This window comes from Antennarius striatus, chromosome 16 (genome assembly GCF_040054535.1).
Source record: "Antennarius striatus isolate MH-2024 chromosome 16, ASM4005453v1, whole genome shotgun sequence".
NCBI lineage: Eukaryota > Metazoa > Chordata > Actinopteri > Lophiiformes > Antennariidae > Antennarius > Antennarius striatus.
This window is the reverse complement of record NC_090791.1, coordinates 5,616,361-5,641,759: the sequence shown is the minus strand read 5'-3', so window position 1 is coordinate 5,641,759 and position 25,399 is coordinate 5,616,361. Positions and strand designations below refer to the sequence as shown.

Genomic DNA, 25,399 nt, shown 5'->3' with positions numbered 1-25,399 from the left:
ATTTACTTTTAATCAAAATGTGAAGGAAAAAACATCTATAATGAAGCTTCAAAAATCTTTCATTTCAGTTTGTCATTGCTGATGAGTCAGGAATGGTTCAAACTGATCAGATATTTGACTACAAAGTTTCAAGTGGCATCATACTTATACAGTCAAATATTATAACAAGAATCATTTAATTTGTAATCTTAAATGCAATATCCTAATACACACTGAATTTATATCCCTTTTTGAAATTTATGTGTGAAGATTGCTCCACTTATGATGTCTTTGACTCTGTTTTCCCATTCAAACTTTTAAGGTCATCATGTGTCCTTTATCTCATGCAAGCTGTAGTGTAAAAGCTGGTACCCCCCAAAGATAGGCCACTAAGCCTATCTTGGGGGGCTGTTCGGGTGTGTCCACATAATGTCAGATTTAGATTGAGACTTCAGGATCTTGACGACTCCAATAGGGTAAATATCACAAACTCCTCACCTGCTGTTCAGAACTAAAAAAGTCTCTTGGATGAGAGGCAAAATGCCTTCATGTATTTCCTACAAGTCCAGTTGTTTTTATTGAACACAGAACTGTTAATTTAATTAAATATGAACACATTTTTTATGAAAGCTCAACTTAACGTTGTCCTTAACATTTGTAGTACTGGGATTTTTACAAGCATCAGATTCAGATCATCATTGTCATCCTAAAGACAAACTTAATGAATTTTTATCTTCTTTTTTTTTTAATGCCGAAGTGGGAAAAATTGTTTTGTTTTTTTAATGAAATGATCAGAATGTGATTTTCAGCTTCATCTCTCTACTGTCCTCCCAGCAAACATAACAATATGACCAGGAATTTCGGAAAACTGCCCAGACTTCATCAGTTAAGGATGTACACATTGTTTAAGCAACCATGATGGTCAGGAAATCACACAAAAGCTGCAAAAAAAGATCCACATAATATAAATGTAACAGAACTTTATGAAGAGATTGTTGAATAGACTTGAAATATTGCTTTGCTTTTAATTTGTCTGAGGTTTTTTTGTTTGTTTATTTGTTTTGTTTATTTGTATTTGTTTTGTTGTTGTTTCTTTTTAACTTGTCATGTTCAGAAGCTCATTGCTGGAGAATTCCAGCTGAGTTAGAAAGGGGTTTGGGCATTTCTGGGAGTTATGTCTTTCCCCAAAATTCTTCAAATTACTCTTTTAGAGCCTCAGTGTATAGGTAATCCGTTCCATTACGAAAATTTCAGCAGCTGGCCGAGCTTGAGTGGTGGCACTTCTGAACAGGCGTAATAAAATATCTGCAAACTGTCTTTCAATCAAATGCTCTCCATTGGGATGAACTTAATATCCATCATTTAAATTCACACAGTCTAAACCAAACTTCTTGTGTAATACTGCTATTTGCTTCCTGTTCCCATTTTTGCTTAATATAGCTGCTGTTTGCTTCCTCCAATCCCAGAAGTCCTTCGTATATTCTTGATATTATTTTACGGCCTGGGTCTGCCCCATAAGCAGTAAAAAAGACTTTCAGTAAATTATTTTTAAATACTTTTTGACCTTTTGGCAGTTCATCATTTATATAGTGGCACAGCTGAAGGAATCTGTATTATTTAGCCAATGTAATCTTTTCAGTATCGAAATCATTTGGTGTCCCGTGTCTAATAAAAGCACTGTATGAGTAGAGACCCTGTTTAGCCCATCCCTCATAACTTGCATCCAACTTATGTGGAGTGAAATCAATATCACAGGGGCATCATCTCAAATTTCATCCATCAAATTGTATTTAGTGATGGTATAGTCAACCATGTTTTCAATTATAAATTAATCAATTTACTACCCTTTTCCATGATGTTTTTAATACGTTTTAATAAGTTATCAATAAGTATTTTATCCCCTAACCTTGCCTGAATTGGGATTGGCCTATATTCATTTCCATATCTTTCCATCTAGCTTGGTACTTACACCGACACAATAAAATCATCAGATGCAATGAAAAATATAATAGTTCTTCAGGCATGGGAGTGCATATCCTCCCTCTTTTTTAGCCTATTGAAGAGTTTGAAATCTGATCCTTGGTTTTTTCCTTTGCCGGATAAAGCGTGAAATCAATGTATCCCATTCCTTGAATTGTCTATTCAACTTCAATTGGGAGAGTTTGAAACAAATATAACATTCTGGGCAAGATGTTCACTGACACTGTATCAATCCTTGAGTTTAATATGGGTAATACATTCCATCTCTATTTAATGCCTTAAAATTTAGTGCATATAATTTTATTAGGTCTTTTGGAATATTGACCCCTAGATATTTTATATAATCCAGATTCCAATTCAGGTCAAAGCCAGTTTTTAGGATTTGGCTAGGTATTTAATTGAAGCTTAAAATTTAAGTCTTTGAAATGTTTAATTTATATTCTGAGACGCAGCCAAAAGCATTAAGGAATGACATTACAGTAGTTTTAAAAAGAACCTTTCTGGGTTTGACAAAGTAATTAGGTCGTTGTCCGCAAATAAAGAGGTTTTATGTTGTTGAGCTAATATTTCTATACCTACAATATTTTTTATCTTGAGTAATACCTTGGCTTAGTCCTTCAATGAACAGAGCAAACAGTAAAGGACTCATATGACAGTGTTTTCTGGTGCCGCTCTCCAGGTCAAATGAGTTTGATATGGCTCCATTTATTCTTGCTGTTATACAAAGGTTTAATAATTTTAATGAAGGTCTGACTTACAAAAATATTTTATTCGTACGAGGAAAAAAGTCAGACATGGATCAGCGCACCATCCTGCAAATTTATTCAACCATAACAATTGCGAAAATTCAGGTTGTGATAATGAACAGGGCAAATCTTCTTTTCCTTTCGGCTTTTCCCGTCAGGGGTCGCCTCAGCGAATCAATTGCCTCCATCTAACCCTGTCTTCTGCATCCTCTTTTCTCACACCAACTACCTTCATGTCCTCTTTCTCTACATCCATAAACCTCCTCTTTGGTCTTCCTCTAGGCCTCCTGCCTGGCAGTTCAAAACTCAGCATCCTTCTACCAATATATTCACTATCTCTACCAATATATTCACTATTCACACTTTGCCCTGTTCAAATACTGCTCTGTATTTGAACAGGGCAGTATTTTTACAGAGCAGTAAAAGAGGAGGACAAGTTTTCATTTCAGTTTGGATAGAGCCCCGAAACTTCGCCCGTCCCGACCTGACTATCACACACATATTAATTTTGAATTTCTCAGATATTTATCTAATTGCACCAATGTCGAGAAATTTCTTTCTCTACATCCCACCCAAGCAAAGTTGACCATGTCTGATCTCTTGGCACACCCTCTACAGCTTATCTTGTAGGTTGGTCGGGGTGTGCCCATGATCGGTTTAAACCATAAAAACCACGGGTTCCTGTTGATTTCTGCATTCAGTCGAACACTCAACAACAAGATGACCAGTCTCACTCAAAAAGACAAGGCTATAGTCAGAGCTTTCTGGAGCAAGATCGCTCCGAAGTCGGAAGACATCGGTGCCGAGGCACTGTGCAGGTAATGCTGAGAAAATACATCCGATGTTGGCCAAATCTTGTCTGGCACTGATTAATTTAGAAATTTTATGTTGCTGTTTTTTTCAGGATGCTGACTGTGTACCCTCAAACCAAGACTTACTTCGACCACTGGACAGACAAGACCCCCAACTCTCCCCAGGCGAAGAAGCATGGAATTACTGTGATGGGTGGAGTTGCAGAGGCTGTGTCCAAAATCGATGACATGAAAGGAGGTCTCCTGAGTCTCAGTGAGCTGCATGCCTTCACTCTGCGTGTGGACCCCGCTAACTTCAAGGTACTGAACCAGTGAGATGGAAGAATGTAAATTGATTATGCTTCCTCACAGTCCCACTTGCTGGTGTCATTTGGAATTTAAAGGTCTGATTTATAAATGGGACCTTTTAAATTTTAACTGGTTTCCAGGTTTATCTATAAACATGCAAGCCGAAAGATTCCCATCTTGTGGAGCGGACTACGAATTTTTAAGTAAAAGTCTGAGAGATTGATGGATTGAGGGAGAGTAAAAAGTCGTTAAATATAACATCTGTTTGTCTTCTTTCACAGATCCTCTCTCACTGCATCCTCGTGGTCATGGCCGTCATGTACCCCAACGACTTCACCCCTCAGGTCCATGTGGCCATGGACAAGTTTCTGGCTTCTGTGGCTCTGGCTCTGGCCGAGAAATACAGATAAACTACATCAGAAGAGGATGGAACCTGCAGCATTCACTCGAAATGCAGAATGATTAATAAATGCATGACAGCAAAATTGAGCAGTTGGTGGTTGTTTTTTTTTGCCTTCTTACTTCTTTACGACATGTGTCAAAAGATACAATCTTGAGATGAACGGAATTTCAGTTAACTGGGTCCAATTTTGCACTTAACATTACATTTGTATATAGCATTTTTGTGATCATCAAATGTAACCCATTTGAAAGATTTTTATAAATGTGAGTGTCAGGTCATTTTGAATTATCAACATTTTCTAAGACACATTACATTTTAGAAAGAATAGAGACTAAATAATTGACTGATTAATTTTCAAGACAATCAGCGCAGTAACCGCAAGACAAAATTCTCACTAGTTGCAAACTGCCTCTTTCCAGTGAAACGAAAATAAATTACAGACAATAGAAAACATGAAATGAATCACACACCGTCTCTTTCTTACAAACTTAAATTATTTTTAAAAATTTAATAATTAATAAATGTCATTATTGTATTAAGCCCTATAATATTCTTCATTATTGCATTATTAATTACTCAGTTAAGATAAACATATAAAATTAATAACCTTTAACAGCATTATTTTTTTTTAAATTTCATTTTCTCAATATTCAGTGAAAATAGTCATATCATGAACGATGGATGATAAAATAATGTGTCTATTAATGTGACTGTTATGGTGACACTGTTATCCAAAGCTGTTTAAGTCAATCCACTGGACGTTAAGAGAGTTTTTGAAGACGTTTCGTCTCTCATCCAAGAGACTTTTTCAGTTCTGACAACCTACACAGACATCTGGTGACACTGTTTGGCAATATGTATATAAAGTTCATTCCAGGGGATTTCTTGACCCTTATATATTAAACCAAATTCTGTCAGTTTTCATGTTATTTCTAGTTACTCGTCTATTTCAACGACCCTTTCAGATCATGTATTGGAACATCACTCTAAAATATTCTTTTCATCTCAAAAACACTAATTCAATCTCCTTTGATAACTAATGACAAACAACACGTTTGAATTTGCTGATCGTTTTATTTGCTTTAAAGACCAGGATAACGAACTTTTAAGGAATACAGATGGTTCTCTGTTGCAGCTCTAGTGGTACTGTCTCCCCAGGGCGGACACCACCACACCCATGAACTTCTGGAAAGCTGCCTGCACATCACCAGTGAACGCTGAACCCAGCCTGGAAGCGAGCACGATGGTCAGACAGTCAGACAGCAGCTGCAACACAAGAGTCGGAAAACATTTAACATTAACGTTAAAACAATCGATAAATATTATAATGACACAGTCAATCCAATTTACCCTGAAATTGTCTGGATCCACATGCAGTTTCTCGGAATGCAGCTCACTCAGCTCAGTATAGGTGTCCTTGATGTTGTCCATGTTCTTCACAGCCCGGTCCAGACCGTGGAGGATAGTAATTCCGTGCTTTGCAATGTTTGGATTTGTTGCGATGGCAACGGCATTGTAGAGGTTTCCAAAGTTGCCAAAATATCTCTGAGTCCATGGGTAGACGACCAGACACCTGAGGGAAACGTGGAAACAAATATGCTGCAAAGTCAGATGAAACAGTGAGATATGGCCACAGATCATTATTATTTGATAATGGATAAGTCGATATAGCGGAAAAATATAACCGCTCATTAGTTAAGCAACAAAACATTCATGTCTCACCTGGACAGAGCCGCAGGTCCCACTTCCTCATAGTTCATGTTTGCGAAGAGTTTCTGGATGGTGTCGCGCTCGAAATCGGTCCATTCAACCATCTTGCCGGCTTTAGACTTTCCTGTGCGGTAAATGTGTTCATTGACGCCAGACGCGACATTTAAAGCGGTCCTGCGCTCCTCCCAGAACCACGTGACCGGCTTGGGTGGCGGCTGAACCTGATGGTTTCGGAGACAACCCCTGACGCTTCAATGTGTTTGAATTGAACAAGCTTCTTGCATGAAAGAGGAAAACACTCTTCAAGCTTTTCCTACAAATCCAGTTGATTTCTTTCAGAGATCAGTTTACATAATAATTTAATTGTGAAGTTCCGCATGAACTTCACTGAAATTCAGCATCAGAATGTCACATGTAATGGGAAGGGGGAAAAAAGCCTATAATGAAGCTTTAAAAATAATTCATTTTCGTCTGTCATTGCTGATGAGTCTGGGAATGGTTCACACTGATCAGATGTTTGACTACACTGCTTCAAATGTCATCATACATGCAGGTACAGCAGCCAAATACAGTATTATGTTCATTTAATTTAGAATATTAAATGCCACTAGGCCTATCTCAGGGGCTGCCCGGGTGTGTCCATGTTAAGTCAGAGTTAGATTGAGACTTGACGATCTCGACGACTCCCACCAGACATTCAGAACTGAAGAAGCCTCTTCAATCAATACGCTTTAACATTTATTCCATGTTCAGTGACACATTGCTTGGGAATTTTAGTAGAAATCCACTTCTTTGTGTGAGTGCGCCTTTTACCACAGTGGCTTCGAATTCACCAGAAAAATTTAACATGAATTCACCGCTCAGTCAGTTAAATCGCTAAGAATTTATGTTAAACTCAACTAAATGCACATATAAGACCTTCTGCTCACTCTCAATCACAACCACTACCTGCTGTGGAAACGCAAGCTTCATTGCCAGTGAAAGTCTGACAAATCCAGTATGCTTCTGGAAATCAGGAGTCTTTGAGGTCGTTGCATCACTGAGATGAAGCATGACTGTCTCGATAAAATAAACTGTTTTCTTGCTTTTATAGCCATAAAATTTTGTTTTCTTACTTTTATAGCCATTCGTGTCACCTACACGAATGACAACGGGTAAATGAGTACGTACCCAAAGAAACATCCGCAAATCTCAACGTTCACTTCATTAATTTCTATTTCATTATTAGATTTAGTAAATGTATACAGTCATTCAAAATCTTTTCATCATTCTTTCTCTTTTGTGCAGCAATTTTTTTTTGTAAATTTATACTAGATTTTGCATGTAAAAAAGAAACGTGTTTTTACATTTTTTAAGATTTAAAAATTGGCATGAATGTTTGCATTGATAGAACAATTGAACATTTAAAAAAAATTGAGCAGCAAGTACAAAAGATATTGCAGTCCAACGGTAGGCAAGTCACTCGTCAATCAAGTGGGCTACGAGCGCACTGTTGAGCAAGTTTAAATAAATAATTATTACGAAATAAGAGTGTTGCGTTTTGATTTCCATATTTCTCTTCACCCATAATTAAACACCCGTAACTTGTATTTGGGTAGTCTTCTCAGCTGCAGCGGCATACACTCTCAGCAAAGGTACAACACACCTGCCAAAAGTCACGTATCCCATCTGATGTAAGCAAACAAAGGGCAACATAAAGTCCATAAAACTAAAACATAAATACAGCAGCTAATGAGAGCTTCCCCCAATATTATAATATAAATGTAAATAAAGATTAATGAGATCACATATCTTAACAAATAGCTTGTGGTGATTCTGTTAGTAACTGCATCACAGCAAACAGATGTAATGATTTTTTTTCCGTTAGTCCATGACAGAGTTCTGATGACTTTTTAATTGTTTTGTTTTTTTTTATTTCTTCTTCGTTGTTGACAAACACGTTTGTCGTGCGCTGATTTGATTCTAATGTAGTTTCACTGCCACTATAACTTCCGGTGGTGTTGCGGTGTTTCAAGATGAACTAGAAAGCTGCCCCCTCCTGTTGTTGCACTGGGCTCTTTTTGTTCATTCTCCACGTATTGATATTGAAAGTGTCGTTTATTTATTAAGTTGGACCAAGTCTAGAAATAACTTTTATTGACTTTAGCAACGTCAACTAAATACATGTTATTGCCTTGCATTGCGGCCTCTATTTGAATCAATAGGAATCTTATATACGTCTCTAGTTTCCAACCGAACAGATTTCTAAGTGGCACAAAACAATCGCATGGATGGAAAATGATGCTATAGCTACGACTGTCTAGGCCTCAGTTCATAAAGTGTGGGACTATTTTTTGGTCAGTTGACGGGTTTTAGTTTATGGCGTACATTAATATTAGCTTTACGTTTAATCATCTAACTTTATCTGCCAGGACATTTTGCTCGCGACCGACTTCATTGTGTCGCAGCTAACGCAAAGTTAGCGAGAATGCTAATATTATGTTCAACCCATTAGCCGGGTTACCTGACGACCAACAATCAATGTACAGTCGTTCTCAAAATAGCGTGTTTAAATGTGGCGATAAAACAAGCCCCATAAGCGTCATACTGGTTAGTTCTGGGAGTCGAGGAAACAAACTACTTTTTAGATACCCTTTTCAAAGAGTGTCAGAATGTCCCTCATCTCATTCAGGTAAGGCACTAGTTAAGATTTGTTTGTGCTTCCACCAGTGAATCGCAGTGAAAGTTTGTCGATTCTCGGAATTCCACGATTTGAGATCTCTCTGTTAGTTTAAAACATCAGTTATTCAAACAGTTGAAAAAATGAGCAGCGTACCTGAGATATAAATATACTGTATATCATTTATAAGTTTCGTGGTAATGTGATTAGTGAAAATTAACAGAGACCTTAATTGGGTTTATAAAATTAGTGCCAGACACTACAAATCAAAGATACACCTGACGCGTTGTACATTTTAGATGGTGCTTAATATCTTCTTTGTCGTGAGCTTCAGGGATATCTTCTATTAATTTCAAGAATCGTGTGAGCTAATGCTATTTCTTGTGTTCATAAAAGCAAAACAACGGAGTCCTTATGCGCTGAACACAACCGGGGAGGGTCTTGGAGATCAAGATGGTGATTCAAGGTATTTTCATTCCACATTTCTGGGCTTGGAAACTCATGACAGAGATATTAACAGAGCTGCACTATGGGCCACTTGCTTGCAAGTGTTTACTCCCTATTGTACTGGATTTTATTTTAATTTTTCAAATTCTTCAAAAGGAATGAAGGAAAAACAAGTGTTCTAACCAGTGTAACTTAGCTGTGTAAAGGGTTTCTCAATTAATGTATGTATAGTGCTCAATAAAATGCTCTCCATGTCCCTCCAAACTTGTTCATTGTCCCAACTGCAGTTTGCTTGACTCAGCAATGAACATGAACTTGTAAACCTTTAGATTAGGTTTTAGTGACCTACATTATTGATAAAATTAGCACTATATTCATAAATAAAGCTCACTTAACATATGATTAAACTACATCAGACGTTCTCTAAGCTCATCCTGCATGTTTTGTCCAGAAGTCACCAATCTTTGCATACTTTAGGTCATAAATTGGTCATACATTTAAAAATGGGATAGTGCCTGTTGGCATCATTTCATGGTTTTGCTCATGCTGAGAAAATAATAGAGAGGGGATAGCTTGTTTATCCACTGAGTCAAAGAAATTAGAGGCAATGTTGGATGGAGCTGGATGAAACAACAACTTTTTTCAATTTTAATATGGATGCCAATTTTGATCAGTTTTAAAGACGTTGATGCTATTTTTTAAAAAATACAAAATTTTGAGGGATTAAACTGGGCCATGGATCTATAAACAATACAAGAGAATATACGTGGTTATTACTCAATAAGCTAGTTTTATTTCTTTTGATGAAAACATTACTAATATTTAAATGCATATATTGTCATTAATTACAAAAGGTTGGCTTACTCAGGTTTAAGTGATAACGCACTTTATGTAGCAAACAGACCAGGGTTTTTCACATGGCACTCCCGGCTGTTTGTTCAGGTTGTTTTGATGTCTATTTTATGCGTTCAGCCCAACTGTGTGTTGTATTTTTCTTTTGTTTGCTTTTTCCTTCTGTTTACGGCCCATTCCCATTTCAGAGAACATTCTCCACTAACTGATGAACAGTTGGTAGCAGGGTAAGACCAAATCATTCTAAACCACCTTTCCTTTGCTTAGATCACCAATGTCCATTTTCAATACCTTTCTTTCCTATTTTGTGTCCTGTATGGAACTCCACCCCCAATCTCGGTGAAGTCCTTTTTAATTATAGGGAATGGATCCAGCCAGTGCGTTGGTTAATTCTGGGTTTCATTTTTACTTAGCTCTTTACTGTATATTTTTTATGGCAAAAATCACAGTTTGAATTCAAACCATAATTATTTTTAATTGACATTGATTATATTGCTGCTGACATGAAGAAAAATGCTGATCACTACTAAAACAACTTCTATTTGTGGGAGTAATCTATTGTGTGTTTAGTGTCAAAAAATTTTGGAAGACAATGGCTTAATTTTCATCTAATCTTACTGAAATAAAAGTAGCATGAGTCGGTGACATTCTTTATTCAAACGGTGATCTCACTGTGTCAGCACAAAGGTCTCTTCCTCTTTTTTCTATTGTAGCCACACAAGCTTTTTTTGTGTGTTTAATAATATTGCAGGCAGATGCATCTGATTGATGTAACTACTGTTATAAGCAGGAATGTCAAAAAGAAAATTTCAGCTAATTTGAACACCATTTACTTGCGTCAGGTATCTATTCTGTCGCTTTATATCTCATCTAGTGCACTTTTCTTATTGAGTCTGTTCTTCCTTCTTAAAGGTTCTCTGACATTGTCCTCTCCACCATCCTGGCCACCAAATCTGACATGTGTGGAAAGAAGTTTGAACTGAAGATAGACAATGTTCGATTTGTGGGTCACCCGACTCTGCTCCAGCATCCCCCTATTATTCAGGCATGTAGAAAAATGGCTGGTGCTGAAAACGTCTCAAGTCATGCTTGGTTTGAAATGAAGTGAATTCTTGAAGTCATGTCCCACATGTCCCACATGTTATCCGAGGAGTAACAACGTACCTCATGAGTGCTTGTGACTTTTGTGTTGCTTTTCTTTATCATTGTTTACATATATATAATTAACTATGCACGGATAAACTATGCATGTCTACTGCTTTATGAAGTTTTTTTAAATAATTTAGGGAGTTTGGGGCTTTTTTTTACAAGGCTGTAATGGATTAAAAGGATTTAAGTTAATTGGGGAAATTTATTTTGAGTTCAGAGCAGATCGACTAATGAGCTCAGTCACGAAACAAGGTACTACTGTATAAATCAATTTTTAGTCAGTGTATATAATATAGTGTATATAAAATATTTTTCAAGATTTTAAACATTGACAGATTTTTTCTAAATATCAGCAATGTTTGCTTTGTTTTCACAGTGAGGGAAAATACATGAAATAGAATGCAATTCAACATAATATATTTTAAAAACATTTTAACATAGCATTATGATAGTTTTTACGTAATAATTATTTAACAAAACAGTTAAGGGTAAAAGATCATATTAAAAAGTCACTGAAAAAATCTTCTTTTTCTAGGTTTCAAAGACTGATCCTTCACCTAAGAGAGAAATGCCCACGATGATCTTGTTTAATGTGGTGTTTGCTCTAAGGGTATGAAAAAAACAAAACTTTTTAACTGTTTAATCTTTTTTTATTTTATTTTGTGCTGTATGCTCTCTTGCTGATTTAAGAAAAAAATATATTTTGTTATCAATATGTTATCCAATATTTGTCATTTAGATAGCTCAACTAAGTCAGATGACTGTGGGTGAGGCACAGTTCCTGTTAATCTGTTTCATGATAATATTCCAATATACACTATCAGTGAGTACATTAAAACTTTTGGAGGGTGGAGAGGCAAATTTATAATGCTTAGTCATGCTATGAATTCTGTGCCCATGCTGAGTCACACTACCAAGTTTTTATCTAAGTACAGTTGAGATGTGGCAAGAAATCCTCACTCATGTTTTGTTAATGTTTGCCAAGCAACTGAGGCATCGATTGGTTTGACATTACATTTGAATGGATTCCCAATTTATCTTTGTACACCAGTATACTATTTTAGATTGCTCTAGTGTGTATGCAAATATATTTGATTTTTAGTTAATTTTTTTGTTTTTAAATTGTCAAACAGTGTCAACGCATTATTGATTAATTTTGTGTGACGGGAATATTAAGACTCCCTCCAAGTAAAGCACATATTTGGTAATATATGAGTTTAATAAGTATCAATAACAATTGTTGCTAAAAGACAAATCTTGACCTGTTGTTTTTGGTCTCTACAGGCAAATGCTGATTCGTCTGTTATCAGCTGCATGCATAACCTCTCACGCCGCATCGCAATAGCCCTGCAACACGAGGAGCGGCGCTGCCAGTACCTGACTAGGGAGGCAAAACTGATGTTAGCTGTTCAGGAGGAAATTACTACCATGACTGAAAGTAAGATACGAGTTTGTCACACTTCCTGTTGATGACAATACTGTATACAGCTCTGTTACATTCTCTATTATGAGCACACAACATTGTGATTTTGCACTGTAGTTAAGATCTTAAAATACAATATATTATGTTTCTGTTTTTCCTGATGGAAGCTGATGGAAGCCCCCAGTCCCCATTTAGACAAATTCTACCCAAATGCAAACTGGCCAAAGACCTGACGGAAGCGTATGACAGGTGTGTGATAAAAGCACATGTTTATCTGTCTGTGCTTAACCATGGAATGTATATTGCAAGCTACAAACACAAATTTTACCAGTTTCTGCACATATTTTAATCACTATATCTAATTGTTCCTTTCAAAGTTTTTTGAAAGCAAACTTTTTTGAATTTGTCATGCACTCTATAAGATAAAACCAAAACAATACACATCACACAACCAAAAAGAAGAAGGATATGTTGTCTTCAGATGATTTGTGTTTTGCTATGCACACTGGATCATGTTCTTTCCACCAATATTGTTCTTGCAGCCTTTGTACAACTGGTGTAGTACGACTCCATATTAACAACTGGCTTGAGGTGAGCTTCTGTTTACCACACAAGATTCACAGGATTGGTGGCAACTATATTCCCTTAGAGGCATTAGAGCGCAGCCTCAAAGCTATAAGGTGAGTTTTTTCTTTTAAGTAAGGTTTTTTTGTATGTTTTGCACTCATATATTATAGGCAGAATCTCTGGACATTCATACTTACTGTATGAAGAAATACAGAACATTTACTTTATGTCATCATCATTATTTTTTGTGTGAGTGTGGGCGTGGAATGTATGGGGTTGTTGCACACAGGTGTGTGAAGCTATTGGGGCCTTTATTTTCTGATTATTCTTGTATGTTTTCGCTGCTTTGTTTGTTCTCTGTATTTTATTATTATTGTGACCTGCCAAGGGACTACAGATGTGAAATAGCTTAAAACTATAATCTGGTGCAGTGCATCAAATGGCAACATTTATGTTTGAACTGTACGCCGTGCCTTTCAAATAAATTAACATCAGAAATTGAAATTGACTATCGATAATAGAACATTTATTTTTATTTGAACTGAATGTAAGAAATGTTAAGTTTGTTAATCTAATTAGGCTGCAAGTCATACAAAATGTAGCGGAATACTTAAAGTCCACCTGGGTGAGGAATAAGAACTGCAAAGTGTGATAAACCAACACTTATGCATGTACATCAGACTGCTTTTTAAAATAAATAAATACAGATAATATGTTAAACGTATTGTTTGTCTTATCGTCTCTCATTCATATCAAGTCATGAAAAGGTTTCCGTGGACCACACTGCCACCTGCTGGTAAATCAGCAAACATACATCTTCTGTCATTTCTATCTTTCGGGCATAATCAACATATGCAAATGTAAAAATTAGTGCAAGAGTATTTAAATTATAAAACTAAACATAGCTATATAGTGAAATATTTTAATTTTAGTTACTCAGGGATCCGTTTCAGTGTGAAGCACAGTTCAGACTGAAACATGCAAATTGTTGTGCTGGTACTAAAGCAGATGTCTTTTAGCATCTGTTAAAGTGGTTTGATGAGTTCTACTGATTCACACACTGTCATATGTTTCTTCATCCTCCAGACCCTATCATGCTCTACTACTGCTAGAAAGTGAAAAATCACTGCTGAGCCAGCTACCTCTGGACTGTTCGCCTGCCATGGTGCGGCTCATCAAGACCTGCTCAGCAGTAAAAAATTTGCAGCAACTTGCACAAGATGCTGACCTGGCCCTACTTCAGGTGCTTACTAAAGATTTTAGTTCTTTATTTACTGAATATCAATTTAAAATTGCATACAACTGTTAAAGTAATGTGAAAACAAATCTGACTACACAAGTCTGAGAAGTTCTTCGTCTCTCTAATGGGATTTTTAATTGCAAAACATTTTGTACAGTGTAATTTCATGAAATGTATTTTATTTATAAAAAAAACTCCCAGATCTTTCAAATTGCTGCTCATTTGGTGTACTGGGGCAAAGCAATCATCATCTATCCCCTGTGTGAGAACAACGTGTATATGCTGTCTCCACATGCCAACATCAGCCTGTGAGTGTTAATATATGGATGTTACTTTGCTATACTTGCTAGTTTGGTAATAATGAACTATAATAATTAAAGAACACCCTTCTATACGTTGCATCATATATACAAGCCTCAAAAATATCCTCATTTTTATTTTCGTTCAATTCAGATTTTAATCACACTGAAATTTATCTTGATAGAATTGGCAACGCATATCATAGCCTTTTCATCACAATGCATCCCATGTCATTTTGGATAGATACGCACCTTTGGCTGAGCAGTTTGCTCAACAGTTTCCTGGTAACGACCTGCCTTCCATACTAGCAAAGTTCTCACTGCCCGTGTCATTGGCTGAGTTCAGAAACCCCCTGGAAGCCCCCGCACAGGAGGTAAATGACCTTACTCTTCCACCATAAACACTACATATATATGTACCTGTGGTAATAAAGTCCTTAAATACGAATAATGATATTAAGCAGAAAATAAAGTACTGTTGGGACTGTGAAAACCCTTCGTCCAAACAACTTGCAAAACACTTATCGCTCACCCCAGGTGATATCTGACTCATCTAGAACACTGGTCTCTGGAAATGTTCTCAAATTTTTAGAAAATACAGAATAAAAAAAAAGCCTTGATCAGGAAAAGAATATTTTAATGAATTCCGGTACCTAACTGTTGCATTTTTAAGGCATTAGTGTACAATTCATAAGCAAGGGAAATTTTTTAGCTTTCTGGCAAAATTTTAACACAGATAGTTATTACTGTAAATGTAAGAACAGGTTTGTAAAAGCAGAACAATCTGATGTTCTGTTCTTAAATGTTTTGTTCCAACAGATGCTTGAGTGTTGATTTATAAATAATAAAGGGACATCAGCTCCACTATCTGCAGTTCTCATTTTTCATGAGAATAAGACCAGTTTTGTATGCTATCTACAACATGTATGACCGTTGTATGTTGCTCTGCTCCTGACCAGATCCAACTGATCCAGATGGTGGTGTGGATGCTCCAGCGCCGCCTGCTGATCCAGTTGCACACTTATGTCTGCTTGTTGGTACCACCCAGTGAGGAGGAGCCTGGTTTGAGGGATGAAGACCCTCCTTTGGCTGCCCGAGTAGGAGGCCGGAGTCTGAGCACTCCTAGCGCTCTCAGTTTCGGTTCCCCAAGTATATATCCTCACTTACTCCTCTAACTAACAAATAACAACAGTAACAAATAATATATCATCATATGTCTGCTTGTTTTGATACAGCCAGCAGTGATGACATGACCCTCACCAGCCCCAGCATGGATAACTCCAGTGCAGAACTGCTGCCCGGTGGGGATTCTCCACTCAATAAAAGGATGACAGAGACATTACTTGCCAGCCTGTCAGAGCATGAGAGACAGGTTATTCTTAACATCCCTTCTGCACAAAATCAAGAAGATCTGCGGATGTTTGCCAGGTAATTAACCCCCCCTATGACAGGATCCTAGTTAATCTGGCTCTTTTAGGGCATTAAATATTTCTCAGCTTTCTATTATTTCAAGAGACTTCAAGAGATGAATATTGAAATGTGTCAAAATATGCAGCCATCAATTCCCAACATTGATACTATACTAGATCATGTCGTGAGACAGTACCCCCGATTGCCTATTTGGAGCTATGGTGACCAAATACAGGCAGTGTCAGAGAGTTCTCACCACCATGATATACTCATACAAACTCAACCAATTGGAATGTAACATGTATACATTATTACAATTATTACAATTGTATTACAATTGTTCGCACAATAAGAAATGCCTCAAAATTATACTGTACATCCTGGATGAGAAAGAAGGAAACTTCAAATGTAATTAATAATCACAATTATTTAGATTTAGTAAGTTTATGCAATAAATCTATTTTTTTTGTATCCACATTACTTTAATCGTATGAAAACAGGAAATTTTATGGAAAAGTTAGTCCGTAGAGTTTATACAAGCAGCAGATATCCAGATTTTCTCAGCTAATGATTCATTATAACTCAAGCCATTTTCCATCATGTTGACTGTCTCCAGGCTACTTCATTATTTCCAAGGACATCACCACCTGGAAGAAATTATGTACAATGAGAACATGAGGCGCTCCCAGCTAAAGACACTGTTTGACAAGTTCCGCAGCGTTCTTGTGGTGACAAACCATGAGGATCCTATTATTTCAATCTTTCAATCACCCATGGAGTAATGGCAAAGAAACTGGATCAGCTATCTGTGAGTTGACAAGATGCCAGTTTGAGAGCATTTAATAGACTACTGTGCTCACAGCTAAGTGCTGCATCTAACAACTTCGTTTTAAAATGAACTATTTTGCATGAATGTACACAAGTGCTTTTCCTCTTAATGAGCCAATGCGTGTTTACAATATTAAATTATTTTGGACATAATGCCTCAGGTATTTATTGAAGGACTTGGGTGGCTGTAACATCATCTGCACTGACCATAGAGGGGCACATGGAGAAATGATCATTCCAGATGTCCAGCTACCTCCCCTCAGGAATCCCAGAAGTGGGAAAAGAAAGACAGCATGACTCCAAACATCAGACAGGCTGTTTTTGCTTTGAGGAAAGACAAAAACCATTCCAAACATCTGTGAAATCACTGAACACATTTCTCAAGTGTCTTTATTAAAAAACACAGATGGGAAACCTAAAAAAAGGTATTAAAATCATTTTTAATACTTTTTTCATAACTTATGTCTCATTCTAGCCTTGAGCTATTAGTTTTTGAGCAGCTTTTGTATCAGTGTCATAGATGATGCTCAAGCACGGAATAATTTAGCCCTTCAACATAAGAGGTTATTGTATTATACTACTGTAAAACATTGGAATTATTTCAAGTAGTTATAATTTCAAATACATAAAAAGATTATCTGAACAGAGAAAACTTGTTTTTATGCTGCATAAATGGTGGAGTTGACAAAGGAAACAGATGGCAGAATAGTTTCAGGAATATTCCTTTCAAGTCCTTTTGACTTTGTGCTTTTCCCTGTCAGACTGCATCTGAGGTACTGAAATCGTTTATCTCATTTCCAGACAGAGACTGTCTTTCGGCCACTTTATTCACTACGCTAACACAGGGGTGTCCACAAAGATAAAACCGCCATGGCTTCTTGGCCCATTCACCATGGGACTCAATTCCTATTCTGGTTGCTGAGACTATGTTATAGGGTTCTTCTGAATTTGCATTGGGGTCATTTTCCAACCACATGTCTGGGTCTGAGGCTAGGTCTCGACGGTCAAAATAACGTGATACATCCAGAGCCTGGCACAGCTTTGAAGGTCCGTTGCAAAGGTCTTTGTCCTTCACCCGACAAGCTCCCTCTTTGCGTCTTGCTGCTCTCAGCTCCCTCATGACGGGCAGACCCTGTAGGGGTTCAAGGGCACGCAGCAGGACGGCAGCACCCTCCCCTGTGGAACACAATATGCATCTGTCACCAAGGTTCCACTCAATCTCCTTCCTTTTACCAGCTATCCAATGATGATAGAAAACACTACTGTGTAGTTAAAATGTTAAATGCTATGCAATTGGTGTAAAGAAACTTCAACACATAGGCTTCATTATATTTTCTCTCTTTGCATGTATTTTTAGGCAGAATGTACACCTTAGCACATTTATTCCTGTTCTATTATTTTATTATCTCACCTTCACTAGACACGTTCATACAGAGGTAGATACCATAGATTGGATACACATAAATTGTGCCAGCTTTCATGAACATAGCGGTATTCCTTTTGGTTCTTTTGCCTCCTGCTGAGTGTGAAGCCTTGTCCTCAGCCCCAGGGTAGGCTTCGGTTTCAATAATCTTCCCTCGCAGCTCAGTACCATCTGCACATCTGCGGGTCAGCACCTGCAGGAATGAGGAAAAATACCGATCACATTTCATAAACTTAGACTGAGTAGTTTGAGGAAGAACTGTCAGAAATTCACTGGTAAATGTCGTAAAATGTCAATTCAAACCTGAGCATGTGCCCTGGGAATATGAGCACATTTTGTTATTTGTTCATAATTATTACAAATGAATAATCTATAGCTGTAATTCTATAGTTAGGTAGATTGATGTGTTCTAATTAAGGGTAAATAACTTGAAATAGTATACAGTGACTGAATGAACTATGTAAATGACCCAGTCACCAGAAAATACAAGATTTTCAGATAAGTCCATATAGCACTTTTCAAACCTACTGATTACATGATCACACATGATAAATTATCTTAACAACATACACGGATAGTGAGATAGAAGTACAGTACAGTATTACCTTGCCCAGGAGTGCTTTAGCCAAACTGATACAAGGCTGGTTGAAAAACTGTTCTCCCAGTCTTTGCTGATTATCCATGAAGTAATGGCTTCTGTCTGACCCGACGCCTTTTTCACACCCGCTGGCTTTAGTGAGCTTGATCGGTGTTCCTTGTGGTTTCAAATCTGACACGCTGTTACGTTTGTTTACATTTTCAGGCGCTCCAGCGACGGCTAATGCTAGCATCTTTCGTTTTGTTCCAGCCATAATGTCCCCGCGAGGAACTAAAAAGCAAAACCAATCACTAAAACACCACTGTCCCGTCACTGACACCACTATTTTAAGCACAGTATGCAGTATATTTTTAAAAATCGTAAACACATGGATCTCATGCTGTATGGACATTAATGCTAACATACAGGAAATACGGGTATCTCTTAAAGGGACAGTACATCAGAGTGACGGATACGTCACTTCCGCCAATGACAGCCGGAGGAGATCAATGCTGTTCTTTTATAATGTTCTTTACATTTCAGTGTGCTTTCTTGTAAGTGTTAATAACGAAAATAAATGTATTTTGCATTCGTCACGTTTTATTCACAACAGGATTGGCAGAAGCATGTAATCAATAAGTGCCATTGTTGTAATAATTATTATCTTTTAAATTATTCTTTACTGCTTAAGCAAGGGGAAAGGTTTTCACAAAACAATAGCAATAAGTTTACCTATACAGTTAAAATAAAGTCTCATAAACAGTGGCCTTTTCTTGCTGCTGTCTTTATCTTTTCAGCCTCATTTGAAAACAGTTCTGTCTAATAAGAGTTTATAAATAGAACTGATGTGCATGCCTGCTTGTGCCCAGGAAGTAGATGGCGCCAGTTTGGCTCGATGCACTGTGAGTGCATTTGGATTTCGAGAAGAAAACAATCTGTGACATGGTACCAATCTAAAGACCACAGCTTTATCAGCTAAGAGCAGGTTTTCTATGTAGTGTTCTGGAAGCACTACACTAATCCTAAAACCTATGTCTACATACACTAACCAATAATTGATAGACAAATGGATGGAGTTGAAACATGTACATTTGATAAATGGATATTTTAAAATGTATTATATGAGGTCTTAAGTTCCTTAGATTTTTTTTGCTTTCGTTTCAAAGCAAGAAGGTTCCAGGTTTGAGTCCTTTCTGAGCGTAGTTGGTATGTTCTCCACATGTCTGTGTGGGTTCTGTCTGGGTTCTCCGGCTTCCTCCCATCTGCAAAAACCTTTAATTTAGGTGAATTGATAAATCTAAATTAACTGTAGGTGTGACTGTGTGTATTTAGTGGTTGTTTGTCTTTCATGTGACTCCAAAATGCGCTGGCAGCACGTCCGGAGTATTCCCTGCCTCTTGCCCACAGTCAGCTGGGATAGGCTCCAGCAACACCCATGACATTTATGACATTGTTCTACACAGATCTGCCTAATGACAAATTAAGCCATGCCAATTCCCTGGTCCCGATTATCAACTCCTAGCATTTATAATTGGTTTACCATTAGTAGTTTATGACTCTGTGACTCAAGAATGAATGATTTTGCACAATCTTTTTCCGCCACAATCCTATTCATAAAAATACATAAATAGCAACATTGCTATAAACAGAAATAAATAAAAGACAAAACTTTTTCTCTCTCAGAGGCCTCTCTCCTTTAGTTGGTCAGATATTTGGAGAGGTGCCAGAGAGAGCAGCATACTTGTGAAGTGACAGACTTATGTATGCAGTACAGTTCTATGTGTGTGGCATAACAGAAATAGATGGAGGGTATACATCATTGGATTTAGGGTAAGTCTATATATTGCAGCAACATAAAGAGTGCAATAAAAATTGTTTGAATATCTCGATATTCATTAGATGCCAAGGTCTCTGTGTTATTGCTTGCCTTGTATTTAGATGGAACAGCAAAATTTTTAATAGTCAACAATGTGTAAATTTAAAATAATGAAAATATTTATCATAGCTCAAAGCAATTGCTTATTTTCAAATAGCAAGTAACATGTTACAGCAGTATCAGTTCTAATGGAAACCAGTTGTCCTGTAATCATGGACATAATGACCAAGTAGTGATTTATAGAGCTGGAATCCTGACGGAAATCTGCTGAGCGTAGTCAGTAAAATAGTCCTGGAATGAGTTGTTGACTTTGTCATGCCTGGTGGATAGCTGAAGGCCCTTGTTTGCTTTGACTATGTTTCCACTGCCTATCAGCAGTGATGGTGAAGTCTGGGCTGAGCTGCTTTCATTGTCGCTGCCACTGATAATCTTAGTAGCTACAGCTTGGGAGCAGCATTGCAATCTGGATCTCTTTCAACTCCAGCAGTCCCTGGAGCGATAGTGGAGTTGAATAGGGATGCCACAGACTGTGTGCAGATGGGCTAGAGGAACACAGACTGAAAATATCTTACTTCAGAATGAGTCAGAAAATCCTACGAAGAATAAGGGTTGATTTGCTCAGTGCTGCATCGTCTCATCATCTAGTGTTTCGAAAGGAAGAAGAAAGTTATTGATTTATTTTGTTGATGTAGATATACAGTATATATATAAACAAGTTGAGGCATATGAAAATATATATATTTTTACTTTAGGTTAGATTCACTGCAGGGCATTGATGCACAGTACACCATTAAAATGAATTGACCAAAATAATCTTAATTATTTGTCTTGCCATAGTTAAAATATATTTGGAATGAATGTCCCATTATTGCAAATATGAAAATGGTCGTCTGTTGAAACAAATTTTTACGTTACTATTTTTAATATGTATTTGTTTGCTTTTCCCTTGATGATTTATTCTGTTGTCACAAATTATACAATAACACAAAAAACAAAATAATAAATTTATATATAAAAATTATTACATCACTGCTTCTTTAAGCAGGAACTGTATTCCTCTACATTATTTTCTTATTTATAATCCTATGAAAATCCAGTCCATCCATCCATCCATCCATCCATCCATCCATCCATCCATCCATCCATCCATCTTCAACTGCTTCTCTGAGGCCCGGGTCATGGGGGCAACAGTCTCAGCAGGGATGCCCATACTTCCCTCTCCCCAGACACCTCTTCCAGGTCTTTCCAAAGGGATCCCGGAGCATTGCCAGGCCAGCCGAGATACACATTCTCTCCAGGTCTTCCCCAAGGTTTCCTTCCGGTTGGACATGCTCGGAACACCTCCCCAGGGAGGCCTCCAGGAGGCATCAAGAAAAGATGCCTGAGCCAGTGTACACCCTGTGCACATCCAGAAAAATCACATTGATTAGAAAATTAAATACTACAATATTGAGATGTTCATAAGAAACCAAATGTTTTTCTCAACAGATTCCACAATGATTTCTGGGGAACCTTTCCAGGAGCATTTTCATCCAAGATTTTTTGTGACTGCTTCTCTAATTGAGACGATGAATAATTGAGCCTGGTAGTCATCTGCTTCATCATCGTTGATAAGATAAACTATAAATAGATGACAATTAAATATTTATGAGTCTCTTAGTAGCTTCACATGTGTGATGTTTACAGCTTAGTTGGGGTGAGGAAGTAGGAGGATCACTCTCAATGAGATCCTGCTCCCACACCTGCATAACAAATATGTTCATATAGTGAAACAGTCTTTTTGCACCTCTGGGTATTACAAGAACAAAATACAGTTTAGGGAATATGCATGAATGTGGCTAATGTGCTTGTTTTTCATGCATGTTTTTAGACCGCATTAATAATTTTCATGAGAAACTACCATATAAACTAACCCATTGTAGTTTTTTTTTTTAATACTATAAAGCGATTCCCTACACGAGAGTCCAAAAACTATGTGAGGACTGTTTAATTAGTTCATTAAAAAAGAAAAAAAATGATTTTCTAGCTGTTTGGTTTACTGATTGAGCCATCTGTAAACTTTTGCTGGTCTGCTCTGATAATAGTTTCCTTGTGTTGGCTAATACCTGTGGGTCTCGCAGAGAGCAACTGCTAAGTCAGACAGGAAGACTGTATGCTGGATTTACTGCTCGTATCACAAAAACGAGGGAGGACAAATCTGTTCCACAAAGCAAAACTTTGTTGACCCTGTTTGAATTCTTCTCTCTTTTTGCTGTGGTGTGCAGGCGTGGGTTGTTTTTTCTCAGTGAGGTGGTTTATAATTGAGTAAAAAAAACATGCTGTTTTATAAATATTTGAATTTATTGCTACTTCATTGATTGTCTGATCAGTGCTAAGTTAACACCCTACACAATGGATTAAAAAGTCTTATTAAATACGATCAGCTCTGACACAATATAGACATTTCTTGTTGAAGGCAAGGCGAATAATCCATTAAAGCCTCCTTATAAAGTGAGTTTCTGGCTTCTGTGGTGTTATCCGTGGATGAATAAAAACCTGTCTGAGGTCTCCTCTGAATCTCTGTTTGTCTGAAGAAGGAGGAAACCATTTACGGACCCACTGACACTGATCTTTTGGTTTATATTGCCCTTGCACTCAACCCTTTTATCTGTCCCTGATTGATGGGCCTCTGGTGGGCTTTCAGTGCTCCTGCAGGTTCTGCCTTGCTTAGCAATTGGTGCCTTGCCCATGTCTTAACCCTACACTATCCCAGGAGAAAATTTGCCGTTAATTACTAGGATTACTTGTTCTACCTTCTGCCTACATCAGGAGTATGTCTCTAAATCAACTTGAATTGCAGTGCGGCAATCAGTCATGCTAGCAGGGATGACACCCATGGGTGAAAGATGGAGAGGAGACATGACCTAGAAGGAAGCTCCAGCCTTCTGTGTTGTGAGATACATGCAAGATTGACTGCTGTGTGTCTGTTGTGTTTTGTTTTAGCCTTCCATTTGATCTGACAAAAGTCAGCATAATTGAACAGATCAGTTGAAAATAAAACAGGATGTTTTCTAGGTATTTTAATGACCCACAGGCAGGAGAGGTGCTGAATGGCATTCAGCTGTGGAGGAGGTGTTAAAGGTATCTCAAAACACCACTTTTAACACTTGTTATATTTTCTGCAGTAAGAATTGTGCTAGTTGTGATAATAGTATGGCAAAATTAAAATAAAGGATGAAATGAGATTGTATTATGTCTTCAATTTTGCTAATCAAAATGTACTGTCTGCATTATTTAAATGGAAAGTATGCTAATCAAGAAGCACATTAAAGCAGCCATGAAGGAGACTATTCCAGGAACCTGAGCTGTTTGTGCCCCAAAATGTTATCTGGGAAAACTTACAACTTGGTGCCTCCTGTCAGCACCTCAGAAACCTCCTGCTTCCTAACATTCATCTCTTTACAGGAGGATATTCCCAGATGGACATGAATTTCTCTGCAACCATGACGGAATGCACAGAAACAGCTTGTTGTTAGATTGGCCAGCAGCATATTCTACTTGATGTAGTAGAAACATTCGTGATATTGCGAAAGTCTTTGCTTTACCACCACAAAGCAAAGTACAGTATTAAAATTTTAGTTCCTGCTGTTTATGAAACTTAATGTATGACACTTATTTGTCCCATATGCAACTGAAGAAGTAAAGACTTGTGGTTTCACAGATGCTTTGAAAATGCATCTGAAGCAGTTTCTTTAAAGAATCAATTGATTGATCAATTGATCCTACACACCTACTTACTCACTGACAACAACTGACCTAGTTCTTGTTATTAACTAACCTGAAAAGCCTGTGGAATGATGTTGGACATGTACAAAGAAAGTGGTCAGGCTCAACTTATCCAATATGCGTCATCACTGACATTAACATCCACAGACCCAAACCTCAGGCTCATATGACACTGGGGAAGTAATAGATCATCAGTTCTTTATTTGACTGAGTAATAAAGCAGGCTAGTATGATTTAAATGAAAAATGAAATTGTGTAAGAAGAGGGTACTTGATTTGTTGCTGAGTGAAATCATGTGATGCCACAATCGTCATTCTGTCATGTAGCAAAATTGCATGGTTTGTCAAAAAGTGGCTGAAGTCTGAAAATTTTCCATGCCATCTGTACCTGTTCACACAATGTATTTATTATAACTTTTGCAGTCATAATGAAATATGTTTCTGAAACCAATGAAAAGCACCACTTGTTTTGTCATGGGATGTCATCATGACTATGTCATGAGAGAAGCCATCCCACTTTGAAGGGATTGGTGAAATAGTATTTTTCTTGACTGATCATAAAACAATAATGATATCAATATGACTACAGGGTTAGTTTTCATATTCGGTAACTGATATTATGAAGGTCAATCTATCATGGGACTATTGCCTTTAGGTGTAGCGACATAATGGGAAAACAGCAGCTTTAGCAGAAGCTTTAGCTCACAGAGTGTTTGTCTAATTTGACACAGCCTATCCAGTGTGTCTTTGCAGTGTTCTGATATAGATATTCATTCATTCATTCATTCATTCATTCATTCATCGTCTACCACTTTATCCCCTGTGGTGGGTGAGAGGAGCCAGAACCTATCCCAGCTGACTTAGGGCGTGAGGCGGGGGAAACTCTGGGCGTGACGCCAGTGCACCGCGGAGCCACACAGAGACACAGACAACCATGCACGCACACACTCACATTTGGAACAGCCAA

General features: G+C 37.5%; 4 protein-coding genes across 6 annotated transcripts; 2 read left to right on the top strand and 2 right to left on the bottom strand.

Moving 5' to 3' along the window:
* Nucleotides 1-3,363: 3,363 nt before the first annotated feature.
* On the top strand, nucleotides 3,364-4,294 carry LOC137609897 (hemoglobin embryonic subunit alpha-like). The gene is made up of 3 exons (XM_068337246.1): nucleotides 3,364-3,523; nucleotides 3,610-3,817; nucleotides 4,087-4,294. The coding sequence occupies exons 1-3, from the start codon at nucleotides 3,426-3,428 to the stop codon at nucleotides 4,213-4,215; spliced, it is 435 nt and encodes a 144-aa protein (XP_068193347.1). The 5' UTR covers nucleotides 3,364-3,425; the 3' UTR covers nucleotides 4,216-4,294.
* Nucleotides 4,295-5,262: 968 nt separating this feature from the next.
* LOC137609896 (hemoglobin subunit beta-2-like) lies at nucleotides 5,263-6,088 on the bottom strand. Of its 2 annotated transcripts, XM_068337245.1 has the most exons (3): nucleotides 5,931-6,088; nucleotides 5,559-5,781; nucleotides 5,263-5,474 (listed from the first exon to the last, which is right to left on the bottom strand). In XM_068337245.1, the coding sequence occupies exons 1-3, from the start codon at nucleotides 6,020-6,022 to the stop codon at nucleotides 5,346-5,348; spliced, it is 444 nt and encodes a 147-aa protein (XP_068193346.1). In that variant the 5' UTR covers nucleotides 6,023-6,088; the 3' UTR covers nucleotides 5,263-5,345. The 2 variants fall into 2 exon arrangements, with proteins under 2 accessions (XP_068193346.1, XP_068193345.1); XM_068337244.1 differs by having other exon boundaries at nucleotides 5,263-5,781.
* A 2,090-nt stretch (nucleotides 6,089-8,178) lies between these two features.
* On the top strand, nucleotides 8,179-16,928 carry nprl3 (NPR3-like, GATOR1 complex subunit). 2 transcript variants are annotated; one of them, XM_068337890.1, is made up of 14 exons: nucleotides 8,179-8,589; nucleotides 8,974-9,043; nucleotides 10,065-10,103; nucleotides 10,789-10,921; nucleotides 11,561-11,635; nucleotides 12,310-12,463; nucleotides 12,616-12,697; nucleotides 12,991-13,128; nucleotides 14,102-14,258; nucleotides 14,457-14,563; nucleotides 14,799-14,928; nucleotides 15,514-15,703; nucleotides 15,790-15,982; nucleotides 16,581-16,928. In XM_068337890.1, the coding sequence occupies exons 1-14, from the start codon at nucleotides 8,397-8,399 to the stop codon at nucleotides 16,744-16,746; spliced, it is 1,827 nt and encodes a 608-aa protein (XP_068193991.1). In that variant the 5' UTR covers nucleotides 8,179-8,396; the 3' UTR covers nucleotides 16,747-16,928. The 2 variants fall into 2 exon arrangements, with proteins under 2 accessions (XP_068193991.1, XP_068193992.1); XM_068337891.1 differs by lacking the exon at nucleotides 10,065-10,103 and having other exon boundaries at nucleotides 16,581-16,927.
* Nucleotides 16,929-17,228: 300 nt separating this feature from the next.
* mpg (N-methylpurine DNA glycosylase) lies at nucleotides 17,229-19,292 on the bottom strand. The gene is made up of 3 exons (XM_068337892.1): nucleotides 18,821-19,292; nucleotides 18,204-18,408; nucleotides 17,229-17,968 (listed from the first exon to the last, which is right to left on the bottom strand). Exons 1-3 carry the CDS (start codon nucleotides 19,214-19,216, stop codon nucleotides 17,550-17,552), a joined length of 1,020 nt encoding a protein of 339 aa, XP_068193993.1. The 5' UTR covers nucleotides 19,217-19,292; the 3' UTR covers nucleotides 17,229-17,549.
* Between the last annotated feature and the right edge of the window lie 6,107 nt (nucleotides 19,293-25,399).

Excerpts from the sequence above, each read along its gene's own strand:
- nprl3 (XM_068337890.1), top strand. The coding sequence starts at position 8,397 with ATGTTCAACCCATTAGCCGGGTTACCTGACGACCAACAATCAATGTAC. Across the intron at positions 8,590-8,973 it reads ATGTCCCTCATCTCATTCAG|CAAAACAACGGAGTCCTTAT; the intron begins GTAAGGCACTAG and ends TGTTCATAAAAG. Across the intron at positions 9,044-10,064 it reads GATCAAGATGGTGATTCAAG|AGAACATTCTCCACTAACTG; the intron begins GTATTTTCATTC and ends TTCCCATTTCAG.
- mpg (XM_068337892.1), bottom strand. The coding sequence starts at position 19,216 with ATGTTAGCATTAATGTCCATACAGCATGAGATCCATGTGTTTACGATT. Across the intron at positions 18,409-18,820 it reads CTAAAGCACTCCTGGGCAAG|GTGCTGACCCGCAGATGTGC; the intron begins GTAATACTGTAC and ends TCATTCCTGCAG. Across the intron at positions 17,969-18,203 it reads TATGAACGTGTCTAGTGAAG|GGGAGGGTGCTGCCGTCCTG; the intron begins GTGAGATAATAA and ends TGTGTTCCACAG.
- LOC137609896 (XM_068337244.1), bottom strand. The coding sequence starts at position 6,022 with ATGGTTGAATGGACCGATTTCGAGCGCGACACCATCCAGAAACTCTTC. Across the intron at positions 5,782-5,930 it reads GGACCTGCGGCTCTGTCCAG|GTGTCTGGTCGTCTACCCAT; the intron begins GTGAGACATGAA and ends CGTTTCCCTCAG.
- LOC137609897 (XM_068337246.1), top strand. The coding sequence starts at position 3,426 with ATGACCAGTCTCACTCAAAAAGACAAGGCTATAGTCAGAGCTTTCTGG. Across the intron at positions 3,524-3,609 it reads GGTGCCGAGGCACTGTGCAG|GATGCTGACTGTGTACCCTC; the intron begins GTAATGCTGAGA and ends TGTTTTTTTCAG. Across the intron at positions 3,818-4,086 it reads TGGACCCCGCTAACTTCAAG|ATCCTCTCTCACTGCATCCT; the intron begins GTACTGAACCAG and ends CTTCTTTCACAG.